The sequence below is a fragment of the Eurytemora carolleeae genome, unplaced genomic scaffold, assembly GCF_000591075.1.
Source record: "Eurytemora carolleeae unplaced genomic scaffold, Eaff_2.0 scaffold1233, whole genome shotgun sequence".
Taxonomy (NCBI): Eukaryota; Metazoa; Arthropoda; class Copepoda; order Calanoida; family Temoridae; genus Eurytemora; species Eurytemora carolleeae.
In genome coordinates this window covers 56,430-77,560 of record NW_019397603.1, presented here as the reverse complement: position 1 = coordinate 77,560, position 21,131 = coordinate 56,430, and the positions used below count along the sequence as shown (strand labels likewise).

Below are 21,131 nucleotides of genomic sequence, written 5' to 3'. Positions count from 1 at the left end.
AGGAGCCTGAATGTCGTCTTACTATTTCAGAGTTTTCTGCTTATCACTGTATGTCCAAGCTGTTGATAAAGAATCATAATGTTCAAAATATAAGAATAAAACAATTTTTTATTTTTATATTTATGGAAAGTAGTAAACTGGGACAATAAAGTGATACCAAGTTTGAAGTATTTATAGTCCCGGTTCAAAATCAGCTAGGAAAATAAAATGGATTTGGATGTGGTCACACCTAGGAAATAAATTAAATAAATTGAATTGAATTAAATTTAGGTTCCTAAAGGCTCAGATAAATCCTGGGTGGAGAAACTTTACGACAAGGAACATTTTTTTAAACACATCTTGACTGTTCCTTTAAACCTTAAGCACATCTTGACTGTTCCTCTTAACCTTAAACACATCTTGACTTTTCCTCTAAACCTTAAACACATCTTGACTGTTCCTCTAAACCTTAAACACATCTTGACTGTTCCTCTTAACCTTAAACACATCTTGACTGTTCCTCTAAACCTTAAACACATCTTGACTGTTCCTCTAAACCTTAAACACATCTTGACTGTTCCTCTTAACCTTAAACACATCTTGACTGTTCCTCTAAACCTTAAAGACATCTTGACTGTTCCTCTAAACCTTAAAGACATCTTGACTGTTCCTCTAAAGCTTAAACACATCTTGACTGTTCCTCTAAACCTTAAACACATCTTGACTGTTCCTCTAAACCTTAAACACATCTTGACTGTTCCTCTAAACCTTAAACACATCTTGACTGTTCCTCTAAACCTTAAACACATCTTGACTGTTCCTCTAAACCTTATACACATCTTGACTGTTTCTAAACCTTAAACACATCTTGACTGTTCCTCAAAATCTTAAACACATCTTGACTGTTCCTCTAAACCTTGAACACATCTTGACTGTTCCTCTAAACCTTGGAACACATCTTGACCTTTCCTCTAAACCTTATGCTCATATTGACTGTTTCTAAATCTTAAACACATCTTGACTGTCTTCTAAACCTTGAACACATCTTGACTGTTCCTCTAAACCTTTAACACATCTTGACTTTTCCTCTAAACCTTTTACACAGCTTGACTGTTTCTAAACCTTAAACACATCCTGACTGTTCCTCTAAACCTTGAACACATCTTGACTGTTCCTCTAAACCTTAAACACATCTTGTCAATCTCTTTAATGTTTAAACCTGATGATTATCCTGACAATTTTAAATAATCCTGAGTCTGAATTTGAGCCGCGTCTCAAATCCGCCGAAAACCGGTTTCTGTTGAGTGCCGGCTTAAATCTTGAAACCTTGAATACAAAAAGTGGAACCAATCATATTTGAGCTGCTTCTCAAATTTAAGCCGCTGCTCAAATTCTTTAAATTCGGCCTCTGGCTATCTCTTTAAATCTTATAGGCTTAGGATTCTCTATATTTTCCCTCTAAACTCTAAAGAAATGCATTTATCAACGTCATTTTCTTTCTTCTTTCCTCAAATATCATACAAGAGTATTTTTATATCAAAATAAATTGTTTAAAATAAGAATGTATATAGTGTAAGAAGTACGAACATTTTAGTAAACCTAGGCTCTCCCAGTCAGCTTTCCTGGTCAAACATTTTGCAGATCAGGTAATAAAACAGATTTTTTAGTGAACCTTGGTAGTCCTAAAACCCAGTTGTTCCTTTCCTATAATCCGGATACGCAAATATTCTAGCCTGAGTTTCATCATTCCCATTAAGAACATTTTTTCTTCTCTTGTTTAAGATCAATAATGGATCCATTTTTTACAGAACGGATTTAGGATCCTAATTCATTTCTGACTAGACACCCAGGACCTGGATCCATTTTTTACAGACTGGATTTAGGATCCTAATTCATTTCTGACAAGACACCCAGGACTTGGATCCATTTTTTACAGACGGGATTTAGGATCCGGATTCATTTCTGACAAGACACCCAGGACTTGGATCCATTTTTTACTAAACGGATTTAGGATCCTAATTCATTTCTGACAAGACAACCAGGACCTGGATCCATTTTTTACAGACCTGATTTAGGATCCGATTAATTTCTGACAAGACACCCAGGACTTGGATCCATTTTTTACTGAACGGATTTAGGATCCGGATTCATTTCTGACAAGACACCCAGGACTTGGATCCATTTTTTACTGAACGGATTTAGGATCCGGATTTATTTCTGACAAGACACCCAGGACTTGGATCCATTTTTTACTAAACGGATTTAGGATCCTAATTCATTTCTGACAAGACAACCAGGACCTGGATCCATTTTTGCAGACCTGATTTAGGATCCGGATTCATTTCTGACAAGACACCCAGGACTTGGATCCATTTTTTACTAAACGGATTTAGGATCCGTATTCATTTCTGCAAGACACCCAGGAGTGGACCTGGATCTATTTTCTGAAGAATTCGCCGGATTCGACCGCCTCAAAATTATATGATTCCTTAGCATTTTTTGAACCCATGATATTTGTTGGCACTTTGAACCTCTCATGCTATGACTGAGTTTCAGCATTTCCATTTAAGAACATTTTTTTCTCTTGTTTAAGATCAATAATGGATCCTTTTTTTACTAAATGAGTCCTAAATTTTTTAGAAAATATTAAAATTCATTAATTTTTATTTTTCCCCTGAAATCTTTACGATGAAAACTATTTGTTTTTAAGATTGTTAAATGATTTTGAATAGTTGATAATCAAAAGAACAAATTAAAACAAAGGCCGATGTTTTTTTAGCAAGTACAAAATCTTAAAATTTGGGACAGTCCCGGGGCTTTGGGACTGTCCCAGAAGCCCGAGACTGTCCCGGGACTCTGAAACTGTCCCAGATGCCAGAGTCCCACATTTTTGAGTTTTAAATTTCTTGAAATAGTTTGACTAAAAATTAAACCCCATGGTGTTAGGACTCTGGGTCTTTAGAGCAGTTCCAAAGGCCCGGGACAGTCCCAAAGTCCCAAGACAATTCCAGGCTTCTGGTACTCTGCCAAAGACCCAGCGATCTGGGACTGTCCCAGGTCTCTGAGATTGTATTTTACCTTTACTCAAACTATAAAAAGCTAGTAAAAGAAAAATGAAACTTCATCTATGAGTGAAAACTGTCTCCAGGTATTATTTGGAAAAAAAATATCCAGCTAAGTTATGTAGATATACAAGATATTTTAATAGTGTTATTTCAGTCTAAACAAGTGATCGCAGACTAAACATTATTAATTACTTATTTAAATATTCCTCGATCCAAAAGCCTTTGACAGTCTCAGAACTTTGGGACTGTCCCAGAACTTTGGGACTGTCCCAGAACTTTGGAACTGTCCCAGAAGCCCGGACAGTCCTGGAACGTTGAGACTGTCCCAATGACCCTGAGTCCCAACACCAGGGGGGTTACAATCTCAGACACCCAAAAGCTTGGGACAGTCCCAGGACTGTGGGACTGTCCCAGAAGTCTAGGAAAGTCCTGGGACGTTGGGACTGGCCCTGAGTCCCCACACCATGGGGACTATTTCTCAATCTTAGAGAATCGTAATGTGACAGTCCGTTGACTTTGGGACTGTTCCAGAAGCCCGGGACAGTCCCGGAACGTTGGGACTGTCCCAAAACCATGGGGGTTATTTCTCCATCTCAGAGACCCAAAAGCCTGGGACGGTCACAGAACTTTGAGACTGTCCCAGAAGCCCGGAACAGTCCTTGGCAGCCCCAATTTTAAGGATTTTGAGACTTTCTGTCGGCCCCTCAAAAATTCAATAAACAAAAATCTTAAAAATATTATGCACATTGCACAGTAAACAATACATTATTTGATGTTTATATAACGGTTTTTTTTGCATCGAATCTATGCTGGCCTTTGGAGGGGCCGACAGCAAGTCATATAGACTTGATGCAGAAAACTCACAAACATCTAATAATGTATTGTTTACTGTGCAGTGTGCAATGTGCATAATATTTTTAAGATTATTTTTGTTTATTGAATTTTTAGGTTGAATACGAGTGTGATGGATTCTTGCATAAAAATCGAGATACAGTCATGGAGGAACAGATTGCTATACTAAAGGTAGTTTTACCAAAGTTAGGGAATTTTTGTCGTCCTAAACGGCAACTTCCCAAGGTTTTTTTCCAATTGGCCACTTCCCACTTGTGAAATTTCCCAAGTGGCTACTTCCCAATGTGCAATTTCCCTAGCGGCAACCAAAGTTTTTCCTAGCCGAAGAGCTTGGTTCCTATCCTTATCTAGTCGCTGCGCTCGACCCCTTAACCTATCTTAATTGCAGCGCGCGGGGCCTCAGAAGTTCAACGTTTCCTGATACGGATCCGGATCCGGATCCGACCAAATGATACGGATCCGACCGGATCCGGATCCGAAACACTGATTTTTGGAACTAGTTTTAATTTTTGGACAAGGCTCAGTACTTTACTACAAATCTATTTTTTGTTTTGTTTTTCACTTAATTTATTGAAATTAATTTTTATTCTTCAGGCCTCTAGAAATGATCTTCTCTCTGACCTTTTTATCTCCGAAGGTAGGAATATACAGTATAAATAATAAATATGAGACATAGACAATCATCAATTTGTAAAGTAACATAAAATACATGACGCTGAGATCTTTCAAACTGTCGAGTAAGAAGACTAGCTACGGGCAGAATTAATTTACGATTTTAATTGATTCAATGAACATGAAACGAAGCAAATGGGATTTTGATTTTTGTAAAACATTGTGCTTTACAACAATGTCTATTACATACAAGTTTGCATTAATGACGTCTTCCTATTCCAAAGTTTTATGGTTATCACTGTACATAAATTGCCTAATTTTTAGTTCTTACTAGAGACAAAATAGCTTTTTGGCACCGTATAGTTTTAATTCAAATTTAAAAGACTTGAATTTTGATATACGCACATTCCCACTAAAATAGAATTTCTGCATATATATATATGAGGAAAAGTAAAACATTGCCATGAACAGATCAAATATTTCAATTATGAAGAGGTCATAGATTGAGACATAAGATTAAAAAAAATTAGTTTTTGATAATACGTTAAAATTTGCATAGATAACAAGTAAAAGCAATATTAATAAGGTTGCAGGGTTAGGAAACCAGGGATGTATATTTTTGATAATTACATAATTTTTTTGGTAATCTAGGGGAAAAAATGTAAATTGGAAATCAATAGGCAAGTTTGCTTATTCTCAAAAATTCATTTATTTCCCCTGAAAATCATTAATTTTAGCAAATTCAGCCAATAAACTCTTAAGAAATTATATACACCCCTGTAGGAAAGCATACTTGATTTATGTACGCTAGTTTTTGACGATTTATACCGTTCAGGAACTAGATAAAAACTTATTGTAAACAATAGGATACAAAGCCTCTAACTAATCAATATCATCTTAAGTCGTTGTTTGCAATATAAACTGGTGGTGGCTGATTTTGAATTGATAATATTTTCTGATTTCATAAAATTTATTAATTGCAAATTTCGAAAGAAAATAGGATTTCATTTAAAATTCAGTGTTAGAATCTTTTAAAATTTAATATTCGTATAAAAGAAAATCCCTGTTTTTTCTTTTGAGTTGAACTTAGAAAGTGGTTTTCAAAATCCTGTGGAGCAAACCAACGGCATTGTCATCCTAGATATTTTCTTAGAATAACAATCAGGCAATTCAGACCATCCTTCCATTCCACTTTATTTTGTCTCTGTATTTAGTGAGGGGGTTTAACTCCTAGTTTTTGATTTTGAACGAATTGAAAAGTGAAACAATTATTTTCATTTTTTAAAATCAATAAAAATAAAAATCAGAATACCCAGGGCTAAAAACACGGGGTTTTAGTATTTTGTTTTAAAAGGATTGTGTTTAATAGGTTCATATTAATTTTCTTATTTAATTATTTTAATGGTACTCTTTAATTTAATTTAATTTAATGCAATTTTAAAAAACAAGTTTTCAAAATTTTAATCAAAATTTACTTTTTTTTACACAATCCCTTTAAAAAATCCAGGGAAAGATTTGCTAGTGAATTAATAAACATTTACTTGATATCATACACTTCCTTTCTTTGGTACCTTTAGTAACTAACTGTAAAAAGTAAAAGCTGATTAATGTACAGTTTACACTGTACATAGAGCCTCTACTATATAAGTGTACAATGTATTAACTGTATATAAACTTATCTTGTACACTGTACATGGTGATTGGTGATGGACTACTCTAGTTAGACCCAAGAATTAATCCTGTTTTTTTTCTCCATCTTCTCTCTAGGAAAGTATACAGGTGATCAAACATTTTTTTAAATTCTTTTTTATTCGGAAAAAATATATTTTTTTAAAAAGAACTTACCACTTGACTCAAACTAAAATTTTCCAAAGCTGATATCTTGATCAAGTAGAATTCATTGATTGAAATATGAAATATCAGGTTGCGTGTAGATAGAACCAAAAGAATTAGTTAATTTAAGCTTGAGATGAGCAGTCAGTTCCTTTCTAACATGTATTTCCACTTTAAAACTAATTAATAAAATGGAAATCAAATAGTATTATATTTATAAGACGTACTTGTGGTAATTTTAGTTTTTAGAATTTAGCATTTAATCTAACACTAAATACCGGTTTTAAGAAATATTAAAGGGACTGTAAGTATAATTTCAAGTGGTCCTCTATTGCTATCTCTGCAAGGAGGGTCATTTTAAATTACGCTTACAGTTCCTTTATAATACTAATTATGTTTTTTAAAGAAATTTGCTAAATTTCGTTTAAACTTTTCTGGTGGTTGGTTAAATTGCATTTGATTCGGATTACCAAACATTATTTGCTGGAAATATTTTTTTAGTACTAACCTTTATGTTTTCTCACTGTAGAGACTATACTAGGCATCCAGAGCGCTTCGCGCCTATTTTCGATGATATTTAGCTGAAGCTCTTTTTTCCGGGTTTTTTCTCAATTTTTTTAGATCAAAATTTTTAAGATAAATTTTTAAAAATTTGAATTTGAATTTTCTTTAATCCTTCCCAGTAGTCATGTGAGTGGTTTCCAAAATTTTAGACTCGATTGGTTTAGCCGTTTTGAATTAGATTGGTTACAAACAAACAAACAGACGAGCAAAATATATGTATAGATGAAGATTTCTAGACTATTTAAAAGTATTCAATTGGAGATATATTATACATATGATGAAAGTAAGAAATTTATGATTCTTATTTTGATATTAATATTATTATTGCCATAAAGTTGCATAGGGTTTATGAAAGATTTAATACGATCTCGCTAATGTTTAAAAAACTATCATTATTTTTTAAGCCCAATCTTACAAAGAAAGAATTTTAACACTTTCAAATCCCAACTGAAAAGACTGAAGACAATTTCTCGCAAGTTGGATATAAAATAATCAAACACAGTCCCTTAATAATCATAATTCCAGGGATGGATAACTTGCCAGTGAAGAAGAATACCCCTGTTAAGCCGGGTGGTCAGGGGGCTGCTAAATCTCACAAGAAAACTGTTGGGTCGCAATTCAGGAAACCTAGATATGAATTTGATGGAAAACAAAAACATAAAAAAATTCTCAATAAAAATCTATATTTTTGGCAATCCCTTCCGTCCTTCTGATAATCCCTTCCGTCCTGCTGATAATTCTTTCCGTCCTTCTGATAATCCCTTCCGTCCATCTGACAATCCCTTCCGTCCATCTGACAATCCCTTCCGTCTGTCTGATAATCCCTTCCGTCCTGCTGATAATCCCTTCCGTCCTGTTAAAAGAAGTGGACCCGGATCCAGCTCAAAAATGTCTCTAATTTACCTTAAAAAAGTCAAACATTTTCTCGTGCTTTTTTGTTTGTTTGCTTGAAAAATAACTAACTATATTGAAAGGTTGAGAGGTTTATCAATTTCTCATTACTCAACACTTGACATTTGTTTTTTGAGAGTAATCCGTTTTTCTTGTTTATTATTAAGAGATATGTGGAGTTGGATCCAGGAACCAGAATTAATAAATTGTGAGAAGTAGCTTAATAGCGCAGACGTAGTTGAACCAATTCTCGTTTTTGGCCAGTTTAAGCTGAAGCGAGTTTGTTGAATTAATTCTAAACGGTTTAGCGATATGTTCACCGGTTCAAATAATGAATCACCGATTCAGTCTCCTTTTCATTACCTAAATCCGCATGAATCTTTAATTTTAAATTGGTGATTCATGATTTGAACTCCAGAACTCATAAAATCCTGTCCCTTGCAGCCATAACTGTAATCAGAGGGGGGGGGGGGGGGGTAGGGGACAACTTGGTAGATTTACATAATTTATATTACGTTTTATCAGAGAATCTTTGAATTTACTGATGACCAACCTGAATTCAACAAACCCTCACTATGTTCGGTAAATACACGTTTTTTAAATAGCTTATCACTTTCGAACATTTCCATTTACTTCTCAAAAAATACCCTCATGCAGCAAATATTAAATATCTCTATGTTTTTTTAAAAATTGGTTTTGAAAGTTATTATTTTTGTCATTTAAAAAATATAGTTTTCAGATCTAGGTCTTTTTTATGAAAGCAGGGATAAAGCTTTTATCTAGTTTAGAAAGAAACGAATAATGTAGGAAATGTTAAGAAAGACTTAATATAATTTAATTAAAGGGAGTGTCTGGCTAGACATGGTAGTTGAGCTGAGAATGCAGTATTGCACAGAATTTTTTTTAATTATTTGTTCTTTAAGACGTTTGTACGGAGTATAGTTGTTGACCAAGAGTAAAAATTCAATCATAAAAATCTTTCTGGATTGTCCAAACCCGCTAGGCAGGCGTGGGAGCCACAACACAGCCTGTCAGCTAGGCGTGCTACGCCACAACCAGCTGGGTTGGTGTGCTGCGCCCAGCATTTTCTGGCGCTGCATGCCTGTGGATACCTGTTTTAACTTCACTGTTTGAACAATTGTTCGTTTGAACTTCATTTGAACTACTGACATGAAGTCATATCCTGTAGTTCAAATCAACACATTGCTTGCTCATTTGAACTATTTTTCTATAAATTCAGTTTTTTAAATTTTGTTAATTCATGAAGTTTGGACAAAAAATTACAAAGAAATATTTCAAACCAACATATAAATAGTTGAAATAAACCAAAAAATAGTTCTAATGAACCAAAAAAATAGTTCAAATGAAATATAGGTTAAATGAAAAATAATTCAAATAAACGAAAAAATAGTTCAAATTAAGCAAATTTTTTTTACGAAATAGTTGTAAAACAAAACTATTTAAAAGGAACATAAAAATTGTTTTTTAAAAACCCGAAAAATAGTTCAAACGTTTGTATTAATTAAGGTTAGGTTATGTTAATTAATGGGCCGAGCGCCGTGGCTAGGACATGTTAGGGGGCAGAGCGCTGAGGCTAGTAGTTTAAACAAACAAAAAAATAGTTCAAATTAACCAAAAAATATAGTTCAAATGTTTGTATTATTCCAGGGTTAGGTTAGGTTCAGATAATTTCTTTGCGACTAGGATGGGCTAGGGCGCTGCGGCTATTAGTTCAAATAAACAAAAAATTAGTTCCAATAAACTAAAAAAAAAATCTAAAATGTATTTTGTTTCTGAAAACTATATTTCATTTAAACTTGTGAATTTTTTTGAATTTTTTAAAAACTACCATGTCTAGCCAGGTATGAATGTCTAGCCTGTCATTTCCCCTAATGTTTACCATGAATGTTTGAACATAACTAATAAACTCGAGGACCAATTTGCCTCAAATTTTGGATGGAAAACTTGGTAGAACCACAGGAATGTTCTAGCTTGGTTTAAAACTTTTAGTTGAAGTTTCACTTCTGTAGAAAAAACTTAGTTTCCAGGCAAAGTTGGGTTCCTGCGCCAGACTAAACATAAATTAGTATTTTCGTTTTGTTTTTGAATGTCCGAGCATAATTCATGAACCGTTGGGCCAATTTGCCTCAAATTTTGATTGGAAAACTTGATTGGGTCGACTATTAAAGTGAAATATTTGTTTTCTATAATGAATTAATTTGTGCAGATTCGTGAAAATGATGCTACACATAGATAAGCACATTATTTTTCACATTTTTTCTCATTTTTTTAGATGCATAAAACCTAATGATGCTAAAGCCGCGTTCATTTTTGAACCTAAGCGTGCAGTTCAACAGCTGCGAGCCTGCGGAGTTCTGGAGACTGTTCGAATATCGGCTGCAGGGTATCCTTCCAGGTATTTGGGATTCATAAAACTTATTTAGTGGGTAAATATATACAATTGTACATTAACCGTTCGAATATCGGCTGCAGGGTATCCTTCCAGGTATTTGGGATTCATAAAATTTATTTAGTGGGTAAATATATACAATTGTACAATAACCGCTTAAATATCGGTTTCAGGGTATCATGTTTAAGAAGTACATAATCATTTGCAAATACACGTGAAACGTCAAATAAAATTAAATAGCTCGAAAGATTGCAATATTATATGTTTTCAATCGTAACTTCTCTTATTGAAATTCCATTGAGAATAACAAAAGTATTTCGAATTTCTATTATTTAACAAAATAAAAATTCTTTTCTCATAATTGTGTAGAAAATGAAAACTATGGATCTACGAGGTCACAAGCCCCGGTAACGTCACATAAATTTTACATTCTCCTTCTGTCCAGTCCATGCAGTGCATATTAATTTATATATCATGGAACACGCAACAAGCTTCTATAATCTATACATATTCTTTGCTTGCCTGTATGTCTGCTTATTTGTTTGTAACCAATATAAAAACGGCTAAACCGATCGGGCACACAATTTTGTGGGACTTCACGTGTCCCCAGGGAAGGGGTATTTTGATGATCAAATTTCAAAAGTTGCCTCCAACAATTTTCTATTTTCATTAAAAGGGTGTGGGGTGGGGTCCGTTGCGGGGGGCGGGCACAAAACAGAAATTTAAATAGTGTTAAGCATAACTTAGAATTGTCGTAAAACGCTGATTTTCTTTGCATTTTAACTCAAAATTGTGAATTTTAACTGCAAAATTCTGTTTAAACGTAATAGCTGGCTACTACTGCTGACCGAAGAAATAGAATCCCCGTGTCCAATTACATCGACATATCGACATACGACATGTAAAATATGTGGCAGATGCAGCATCTGGATACTAGCGCGTTGATCAGAACACTCCAATGTCTGTTTTGATCACGGAAATGATTACCTGCAGTTTGATATATCGCATGCTACTGTTGTTTTGAATAATGCCAAAGTTAAAAAAATTTAGAATCTCAAATCGTTTATAAGATGCGCACGCGCGCGGGATTGGAGGTTTTTTTGTGCAAAACTGTTTAGGAATTACATGCTTGAAAGCACCTTGAAGCAAATTCAAGATTGCAAAAATGCTAAAAAAAAGATACATTTTTCACCAAAAAGCACGCGTGCGCGCGCACTTTTGCTCGGATTTTTTTATAACTGAATTTTGTGGTCACAATACACAATTTTAAGTTCACGTGCAAGAAATCAGCGTTCTACGACAATTTTAAGTTATTTTTAAATACTATTAAAATTTTTAGGAGAGAAATACTTTTTGTGTGCTCACAACATTCACGACATTTGATTTTACGAAATCCGCAAGCTTTTTTTGCGTTTTGTTTCACAATGTTTACAAAGAGAAAATGTTCACAATTGAAATAGAGAAAATGACCAGAATAACAAATTGTATATATATTTTTAAATTTGTTTAATGTGCACACAACATGCGGAGGTTGAGGAGTATATATTTACATGTTTTTAATGTATTTGAATTTATTATTGCTTATATTGTTTACGCTACTGAAAAATATTTTGTTTAGATGGACCTACTACGATTTCTTCCTGAGATATCGTGTTCTCTGCCACTCAAAGGAAATTACACAACAAATTTTAAACTTCTCATTTTAAAAAAGCACTAGAAAATCATTTGAATTTGAATTTTTAAAATTTAAAAATTCTTTTAAGTGACAATTTTCTTGCTTGTGAACTTTCCAAAATTATGTAGAATTCCTTTTTGTCAAGGCTTATAAACTAGTTTTTAAAAATAATTGAAAGACCTTTTTAATATTTTTCTAAGTTTTATCTCATGAATTGTGAAATCGGCCTTCAGGATGTGTTTAAAGGAGATTACAGAGGAACCTGCGAGAACATTGTTAACAAGTTAATTCAGGTAAAATCTTTAAAAAAGATTTTTTATAAATATATTTTCACCAACATTACCGACCTATGATTCTCTAAACAAAGAGACGTTAAGTCCCTTGGGACAAATAAATAAAATAACTACTCGCAGCTCTGCAAAGTTTTCGTATAAAAATAGTGCATTTGAATCTCAAAACATGATAAAATTTAATACAACTTCTTTTTCTGGAGATTAAAAGTTATGCTTAACCACAAATTAAAAAATCATGCTTAACTTGGGCAAAGTTGGTCTTGGGAACCCTTGGTAACGTAAAATTCACTTAATTTCCCTGTAGAATAATTGTAAATAATTAAATCTTTTTAAAAAAAAGACAATTTAGACTAACACAAGGATAACATGTTACCTACCTACCACGAAAGAAAGAAGGAAATAAATAATCTATAAACTTTAAGAAATGATATTAAGAAATGATTATAAGAAAATGTATCTCAAGATGATTTTTTAATTCATCTAAGAATTATGGTTTTCTGACCTAAAATTAAAAGATCTAAAAATATATAAGGATAGGTTAGTCTTTAAAAATGAATTCGGATACCATTTAGGTCTGTTTCCATAGTTTCAGAATACACTATGCAAGAGTTTTGCAAACCCTAATCGGCACTGGTTTAAGCAAGGCGACATTTAATCAATGCTTCTAGAACGTGTTTATTGAGATGCTATAATGTCCGACTAGAGAGAAGTTCATTTGGACAACTTTTTTTTTGCATGAAATTATGTTAAATAAAAACAAACAGAACTAGATATCAAAACTTCACAAAAAAAATGGCAATATGAATAAAAGTTAAAATAATAATAGTTCCTATGACGTTAGTTTAAGTGACTAACAAGCATATTAAATAACTGGTAGATATGTCTAAAGTAAAGACAACGAACGATGATGAATTATAAACAAAAGTTTACTTGCACATGGTTTACATTTTTACTTTGTCTGAATTTTACTTAATAATTTTTAATTTGAATGAATGCATAACTACAATTTAAAAGATTAAGTAATAATATTAATATCACGTCTACCTTCAACCTGCTGATTTCTGGGGTTTGCATTGCTCTTGCAGGGTGAATAATAAAGTGTGTATTATAGGATGAAGATAAATATCAATTTGGGAAAAACAAACTCTTCTTCAGAGCTGGACAGGTAAATTATTATTATTTTCAGGTAAATGGAATAAGACCCATGTGGAATAGGATAATAACATTTCACTTTTAAGCAATCTAATGATTATTTGAAACTGGTTTTTAACAAACAGATAAAAAATCATTTAATATGGAATATGGGCATGTGAACAATGTACACTTTATAATTGGTGTGTTTCCAGAAGGTACAATGCCCATAAAAATCTTTTATGTACGACCCTTTTATTGGCATTGTACCTACTAATTTTTTGTTTATTGTTGAATAATCCTTAGGAACCAATGTAGAGTTAAGATGAGGATGACTTTGAAGACTTGGAGGTGCTGATGATGTTTCAGATAGACTTTGTGACTTTTAATCTTGCATCAGCATCTCTCAGATACTGTCTGAATTTGTCATAGCTTGTTTTGAAGATATTTACTATAGTTGACTGTTTTACTTCCTGTGGGATAGAGTTCCATTTTCTTGGAACTCTCTAGCTGAAGAAATTGTTCCTGCAATACTGGTCCTGGAGTTTAGTATTTTCAAGTTTAACGGGGTCAATAGCCATTCTTGTCACTCTGTTGTGGTTGATCTTTCTAAACCATGTTGCAGGGTTGACATCACAGAATCCATGAATTATTTTAAATGTCTAAGACTTGGAGGTGCTGATGATGTTTCAGATAGACTTTGTGACTTTTAATCTTGCATCAGCATCTCTCAGATACTGTCTGAATTTGTCATAGCTTCTTTTGAAGATATTTACTATAGTTGACTGTTTTACTTCCTGTGGGATAGAGTTCCATTTTCTCGGAACTCTCTAGCTGAAGAAATTGTTCCTGCAATACTGGTTCTGGAGTTTAGTATTTCCAAGTTTAACGGGGTCAATAGCCATTCTTGTCACTCTGTTGTGGTTGATCTTTCTAAACCATGTTGCAGGGTTGACATCACAGAATCCATGAATTATTTTAAATGTCTGAATCATGTCGGCCCGTTCACGGTTTTCTTCAAGTGAAAGCAACTTCAGCTCATTCAGTTTTTCGACATATGTTTTCACAGTAAGTCCTGATATCATTCGATTAGCTCTTTTTGTGAACAAGTTCTATACAATTTGAATCAGCCTCTGTCCAGGGTGACCAACTTGCTGTAAAAAAATCTTGGCGGGGACGCACATAGGTTTTGTAAAGATTAAAAAAAAAATATAACGATCTCGGCAACTTCAGAAACTCTGTAAAGTACAAAAACGATGTTTACAAGGCTAAAAGCTATACACACTTTTTTTAAGACACCATGTAGTTCAATAAGAAAATAATCAAAATCCTGGCGTTATAGGGGATCCTTCAAGTTCGGTTTTATGTGCAAACATTAAACAATCAATAATCCGGTTTTATGAGTAAACAATAAACAATCAATAATCCGGTTTTATGAGTAATTAATAAACAATCAATAATTTGGTTTTATGCGTAAACATTAAACAATCAATAATCCGGTTTTATGAGTAAACATTAAGCAATCAATAATCCGGTTTATGAGTAAACATTAAACAAGCTATGATCCGGTTTTTTGTTTATGGATCAAAATTCAGTTTGCATGAGTAAATACTTATAAACATTTTTTTCTATTTTTTTGCAGTAAATGTATTTTTTTTCAAAAAATTTAAATGATTCATGCATATTACATACAGTATAACTTCATTAGATGATCCGACGGATATAAATTTCTAATTAGGCACTTTCATTAAGCTAGTTCTAAAACCTAATCTGATGAATTCAGTTTAAAAGGAATCTGGAATGTACAGGGTGTCACAGAATTAGCTCAGTTAATAAAAATTTATTAAGTAAAATAACGCCTGCAATGCTAATTTTAATATAAACGGTAAAAGACTGTTTTATTATTTTGTAAAGTACGACGAGTCAATTATATTTCTAAAAAATGAACATATCAGTATAGAAAGACAATTTTACTTTTTTGTGTACAGGAATTTTATCAATTTACCTCAATACAATACATAAGTATTAAACTCCAGTGAAACAGTTTTCCTAGTAGGCAGTACCATTAATATGATTGTAAACATCCTTTAGTTACTCAATTCCAGAGTTTTTCTGGGTCACCCTGCACTGCGCCTAGTCTAACAACTTGTCAGTCATATAGAAAGAATATAAAAAAACTGGTGTCGTCAAATATTTGACATGATTTATTCTGTTGCTAAAATCTGTAGTCAGGGAACCTTTGTTGTGATTTCCAGTGACGTTTAATAGAAAGCTTAAAGTGTCCAACAGAGATTACAATTAAAAAATTATTAATTTTTAGAAATATTTATACGAAAATATCTTAATCTTTGCACAGACTTAAGTTTAAAGGGAAGCCATACAATTCCTATCAAAAGAAAGTCAAAACCTTTTTGCAGACCAGAAAAAAAATTATTCAGTTGCAAATTGGGAGTAATATTTATTAAAGAAATTGGGTCTTCCACATTGGGGGACTTTCAGATTTTATCTTTTTTATCTTTACCAATCCTTGCAATGCTGTCATAATTGCTTATTTTTAGAAAACAAAAAAACATTAGACTGGGACCAAGAGACTCCATTTCTGAAAACTACGTCTAAATAATTAAACTATCCTAATTAAACTATCTTAATTAAACTATCCTAATTAAACTATCCTAATTAAACTATCCTAATTAAACTATCTTAATTAAACTATCCTAATGCAAAAAGTCAACTTTGCCAAACCCTGTCAATCATAAAATGCGATATCCAGACTAAAAAGTATTAGGAGTAAATTGTAACCTCTTGTATTGTTAAATGTAATTTTTCTTCAGACAAATATAAATCTTGAATATATTTTTAAAAGGTGTACGTGACTTTTCTCACCTTGTTTAGGAAGAAGTACAGGGCAACCCAGGCTGCTGCCGGGACCCTGCAGAGATGGGTTAGAGGATTTCTAGCGAGGAGGAAGACGAGAGGGATCAGGAGAACCAGAGCTGCAACCAGGATACAAGCTCTTGTTCGTGGATTTATCCAGGTATAGTACTAACTATATCCAGTACTAAACATATATCCAGGTACTAACCCTAACCAGATTGGGCTTATTTTGTCTAATATAGATTAAAAACTTTTAGAAATAAAAATGAAATTTAGTTCATTTTTAAATCATTTTTTGTTTCTTTTTTTCTGATATATTCCAAATAGATAATACTTTCAGATCTCGAAATATAGACGTCTTCGTAACTTGGTAATACAACTACAAGCACACATCAGAGCATACAGGAAAATACAACTAAATTTAAGCTTGAGTCTTCAACTTAAAGGGACAGTAGACGAAATATCAAGTGCCCCATTCGTTTGAATTGTGGCATCAATAATTCAAAAAGATACCCTTTAATCGTTGTTTTACTCAAATTAATTCCGTTTACAGTCTATAATAACGAGATATTTGTGTGAGGGGTTTATAAACCAACGATGCCTTGCTTACACTTCCTTTGCCGCCTCAAATCGTTCCATGGGATAAACAAATCATATATTTTGGTAAAAATTGAATACTTCAAAATTCAATTTTAACTTTCAAGACAAAAATGAAGGTTTATTAAATAAGAAAATTACTTGAATATTTTATAAATGGAAACCAAGAACTAACTGAAGTCTTGTTTTAACTTTTAAGAACTCATTCGGACCTTTGAACATCTGTTTCATAAACAGTGAGGATGAAATTTTTTTTTATCTTAAAAAATGTTGATTTCCGACAATTTCCTTTTTCGTCTCTGATCTGCAAAGCAAGCCCTAATTATCTCTTAAGTTAACCCATTTATCTTGGTCATCCTTGATCAGATGTGAATCAGACAGACATGTCACTCATCTTATTTGGATATAATCTAATTAATTGATTTCAGCTCAATTAGTTTAGTATGAATGTTGGAAAGTATTTGCTGAATTCTAATGCAAAAATAGGATAAAAATAATCTAGTTGATTAATTATCAGGGCTCGGCAGGAATATAAACAACTGAGACAGGAAAAAGCAGCAGTTATTATACAGAAGAATGCCAAGGGCTGGATTGCTAGGTATATTGAGTTTTAACATTGGTCTTTCAGTAGAGAAGCTTTTAAAATCTCTCTGGCATATATACTTTCATATATTTTCCTGAAAAATCATTTTATCTTATGAAAATATATTTTTTTCCCAAGAAGTTAAGCATTTAAAACCATTTTGTGGTGATTTATTTGCCGAAATGGGGAAAATAAACAATTTTTTGTGAACAAGTATGAAAAATATAATGTAAAACCTGGCCTTTTAATGTCCAATTTTTCTTTTTTCCCAGAGCTGAAAACTGTAGAATGGTGGATATCGAGATCAATGGGTGATCCTCTCTTTTTCTTAATGTCGAGACTAACCTAATCTTGTTACTTGTATCTTAAAAAGTGTATAAAATTCAACCAATCAGAGTCACGTATATGAAGCCGATAAATTTGAAATTTTGCGCGCTATTTAGGATTAATACACAGAAACGGGAGGAACTCTCTAATTTTAAAACCTGTTTTTTGATTTTTCTCAACTATATCCAAGAAAGAATGGTTTAAGAAGAAAATCAATCGTGTGTCCATTAAATACTCAAATTAATTAAACGAAATAAGGGATATCTCATTCTAAAGTTTTAAGCTCAGATCTCCTAAATATCTTTCCCTTCTTCTTCCCCCCTTCCAGAAGAGGCTGTATTTAAGTACAGAGTGTTTCAGTAAACATTAGAATTGAGTGACGAGGGAAAACTGTATATTGTAAACAGGAATTTTTCCAATTTACTCAAGTACAGTAGGCATTAAATTGCATTAATGCAATCAAAAGAATCCTGAACACCAGCAGACTGAACATTTTACGGATCGTAGTTTCTCTTGCAGGCATCACTATACGAAATAAAAAAATTATTTACCAAAACTATCTCGAAATTGCCACCCATTTCTATGTTTATTAGGACACCTTGTATGTAGTAAGTAGGTGTTTATTAGAAATGGGAAAAGTTTAACAAGTTATACGGTTCTAACGATATAAAACTTTACTTTTCTTAATCAAGCTTGAAACTTTATTTTGAGAAAAAAGTGTGATAATTCAGTTCTTTTCTCTTGTCTTCTCATAGTCTGCATGGAGGGGGGAGGGGGGGGGGTAGTTAAAACTTTGAATGCAAAGTTCTTGTAATCTTAAAGCAACATTCTAGTAAAATATGATTGAAGTGCGAATTCTATATTATTGAATACGAATTACAAATTCTATTTCTGGTAAATTGGGAAGCTCATCGTTTAATAGAGATGTCTTTGAGAAACTACTCAACTTCCAACCGAACTTAAAGTTAACTTATGTTTAGGTTGAAGTACCGAAGAGCGCTGAAGAGGATTGTTGTAGTGCAGAGTGCGGTTAGACGGACCCTGGCAAAGAAACAGTTTAAAAAGTTGAAGATAGAGGCCAGAAGTGTTGCTAAACAAAAAGAACTCAATAAAGGTAAAAATAAATAAAGTTTTAAATTCTTAATAAATATAAACCGAAAAAAATGTGATTATTTATAATGGTGGTGCGGTTAGATAGATTAGAGCTTATCCCTGACTCCCACGGGATGATGGTTGACAATTTTATTTATTTTTTTATTTATTCAGTAGATTAGCGACATCTATAAAAAAGTTTAGATCTTTGGCCTGCTAATTTAAACCAAATCTGTTGTATAGGTTTAGAGAATAAGATTATTAGCCTTCAGCAGAGGTTAACAGAGGCCAAGGAGGACAACAAGGCCCTCAAACTAAAGGTTATTACTTAAAATATTTAATTTAATTTGCAGAATTGGCTGATTAATTTATCCATCTTTTCATCCAGCTTTTCCAATTAACAACCTTTATAAAAGCCAAGAACTGAATAGAAATCGATTTTCAATGTTAAATTAAATGACGAATGTCAGGAAATCCCCCTCCCTCCCCCATTTCGGAACAGTGCAAGAAGAACAAATGTTTTCAAAATTGTTTAATTAATTTGCATTCCTTAACCACTTTGTCAAATTCTGACCCTGACAGAAGATAAAATCCAAGAACTACTCAAAAACGAATGTGATGTAACAATAGTTTTTTTGTATAGATATTTCATTTTTATGATAAAGATATTGCAAAGTTTAATAAGAGCAAACATATTACAGTTTTGAAATGTTGAAAGTCAAAATGAATATTTTTTTAAAGATTTGATTCACTAAATTGGGGGGAATAAATGTTTTTTCCTGGTTAAAAGTATCAACAAGGATGACAAAAACTTGTCTTTTGATGTCGAATTTACATTTTTTCCCCAGAGTATCAAAATAAATTCCCCAGGGGGTGCAGTGGGGTAATTCTTCTTTCTATATGCTTTACTTTGCTTGTTTGTGTGTTTGTCTGTCCGTTTGTATCCAATAAACATCAAAACGGCTGAACCGACCGGGCCCAAATTTTGCTTGGAACATGACCCCAGGGAAGGTTTATGGAACATTAAAATTTGAAAGAAATTCTTGGAAAACAGTTGGATTTTTTAGGCGCCAATTCAAAAAGAAAAAATCCGCGAAGATTTTGAAATGATAGAAAAAGGGGTAAACGCTAAGATTATTTACAGGAAAGGAGGCGTGAAGCGCCCTAAAGCCTAGTAATTTCTATTCCCTTGTTTTGTTAGGTTGAGGCTGGGGTTGGATTATCAGCAGAATTGGATAAACTGAAGAAAACTGAAGATGAATCTAAATCTCGGGCTGAGAGGATTAAACAACTTGAAGAGGAACTTAGACAGGTCAGAATCAACGAGGTTATAGAATATATTGTAATATACAGGGTGTCCCACGAAATATGACATTTAAAAAATCGTTATTTTTAGTTAAAACATCCTTTTGCTTCATTATCTTTTACTTTGAAATCAATTTTAATATTACATGACTCCCATATAAACTTTTTATTGATCTTTGGTACCAAACAACTCAACAAATTATGGAAAAATACATTCTAAACTATTCACCAACTGTCATGTTTCGTGGGACACCCTGTACGCTAATGATACACTGTACAGTGTACAGGCCACGCACTCTACTTACTTACTGTGAAAGTGTACTGCATATTTGATGTGTGTAGTAGTGTACTGAATGATTATAATCTCTTTACATCCTTTATCAGTAAACTGTCTTTAATGTACACAAGTTGAATAGCAGTACAGGTAGTGAACTACCTGCCCCCCCCCCCTGGTCAGAATACTTCTAATTCAGATAAATGTGTTGAGTATTCTTTATCTTTTCTCTTTGAAACAAATTATTCCGGGTTAACAATATAATTTTCAGTGGGACAGATAAAACTGTGGAATAGGAAGACGTCTTTTATGTATTTGGTGTTTTTAAAAACATAAGAAGTTTTACCAATAGCTTGAAAATCAACTTTTTTAGTGAAATGGGTCTGTGTACACTTCACAGTCGCGGTGATGAACTATTCGTTGGACTATTTAAAATAATAATTTGAATCCTATACTAGTCTTCTAATTCCACAGATGTAGGGTTCCACTTAAAATGATTTTGATAATTATATAGATGTGTTTTTAGACTCGGTCTGAGCTGCAGCATGAGAGAGAGGAGAAGGTTGATCTTGTCACGGAGAAGGTTCGAGGAGAGGAGGAGATAGCAAACCTTCAAAAACTTTTCCAACAGGTTAAACTTATTCTTTTGTGCAGGTTATATTCATGGATTCTAGATACGTCCTGTAAAGAACTGGATCCGGATGTAGCGCAATATCAAATATCTAAATTTTGCTCTTTTTTTCTTCATGTAAAAACTTAGCATTCAATGATTTT

General features: G+C 33.0%; 1 protein-coding gene across 1 annotated transcript in view; it reads left to right on the top strand.

Annotated features, from left to right (window-relative positions):
• The window catches only part of LOC111715138 (unconventional myosin-Va), a gene marked incomplete at its 5' end in the record, with an annotated part of 75,301 nt that overhangs the window by 19,331 nt on the left and 34,839 nt on the right, over positions 1-21,131 (top strand). Inside the window, 18 exon segments of the mRNA XM_023490405.1 lie at positions 271-318; positions 1,551-1,625; positions 3,993-4,067; positions 4,491-4,533; positions 6,276-6,287; positions 7,431-7,527; positions 8,322-8,378; positions 10,090-10,212; positions 11,825-11,876; positions 12,115-12,174; positions 13,286-13,360; positions 16,169-16,339; positions 16,520-16,584; positions 17,294-17,374; positions 18,667-18,800; positions 19,022-19,098; positions 19,980-20,090; positions 20,884-20,988. Of these exon segments, the coding sequence (XP_023346173.1) occupies positions 271-318; positions 1,551-1,625; positions 3,993-4,067; positions 4,491-4,533; positions 6,276-6,287; positions 7,431-7,527; positions 8,322-8,378; positions 10,090-10,212; positions 11,825-11,876; positions 12,115-12,174; positions 13,286-13,360; positions 16,169-16,339; positions 16,520-16,584; positions 17,294-17,374; positions 18,667-18,800; positions 19,022-19,098; positions 19,980-20,090; positions 20,884-20,988 (1,461 nt within the window).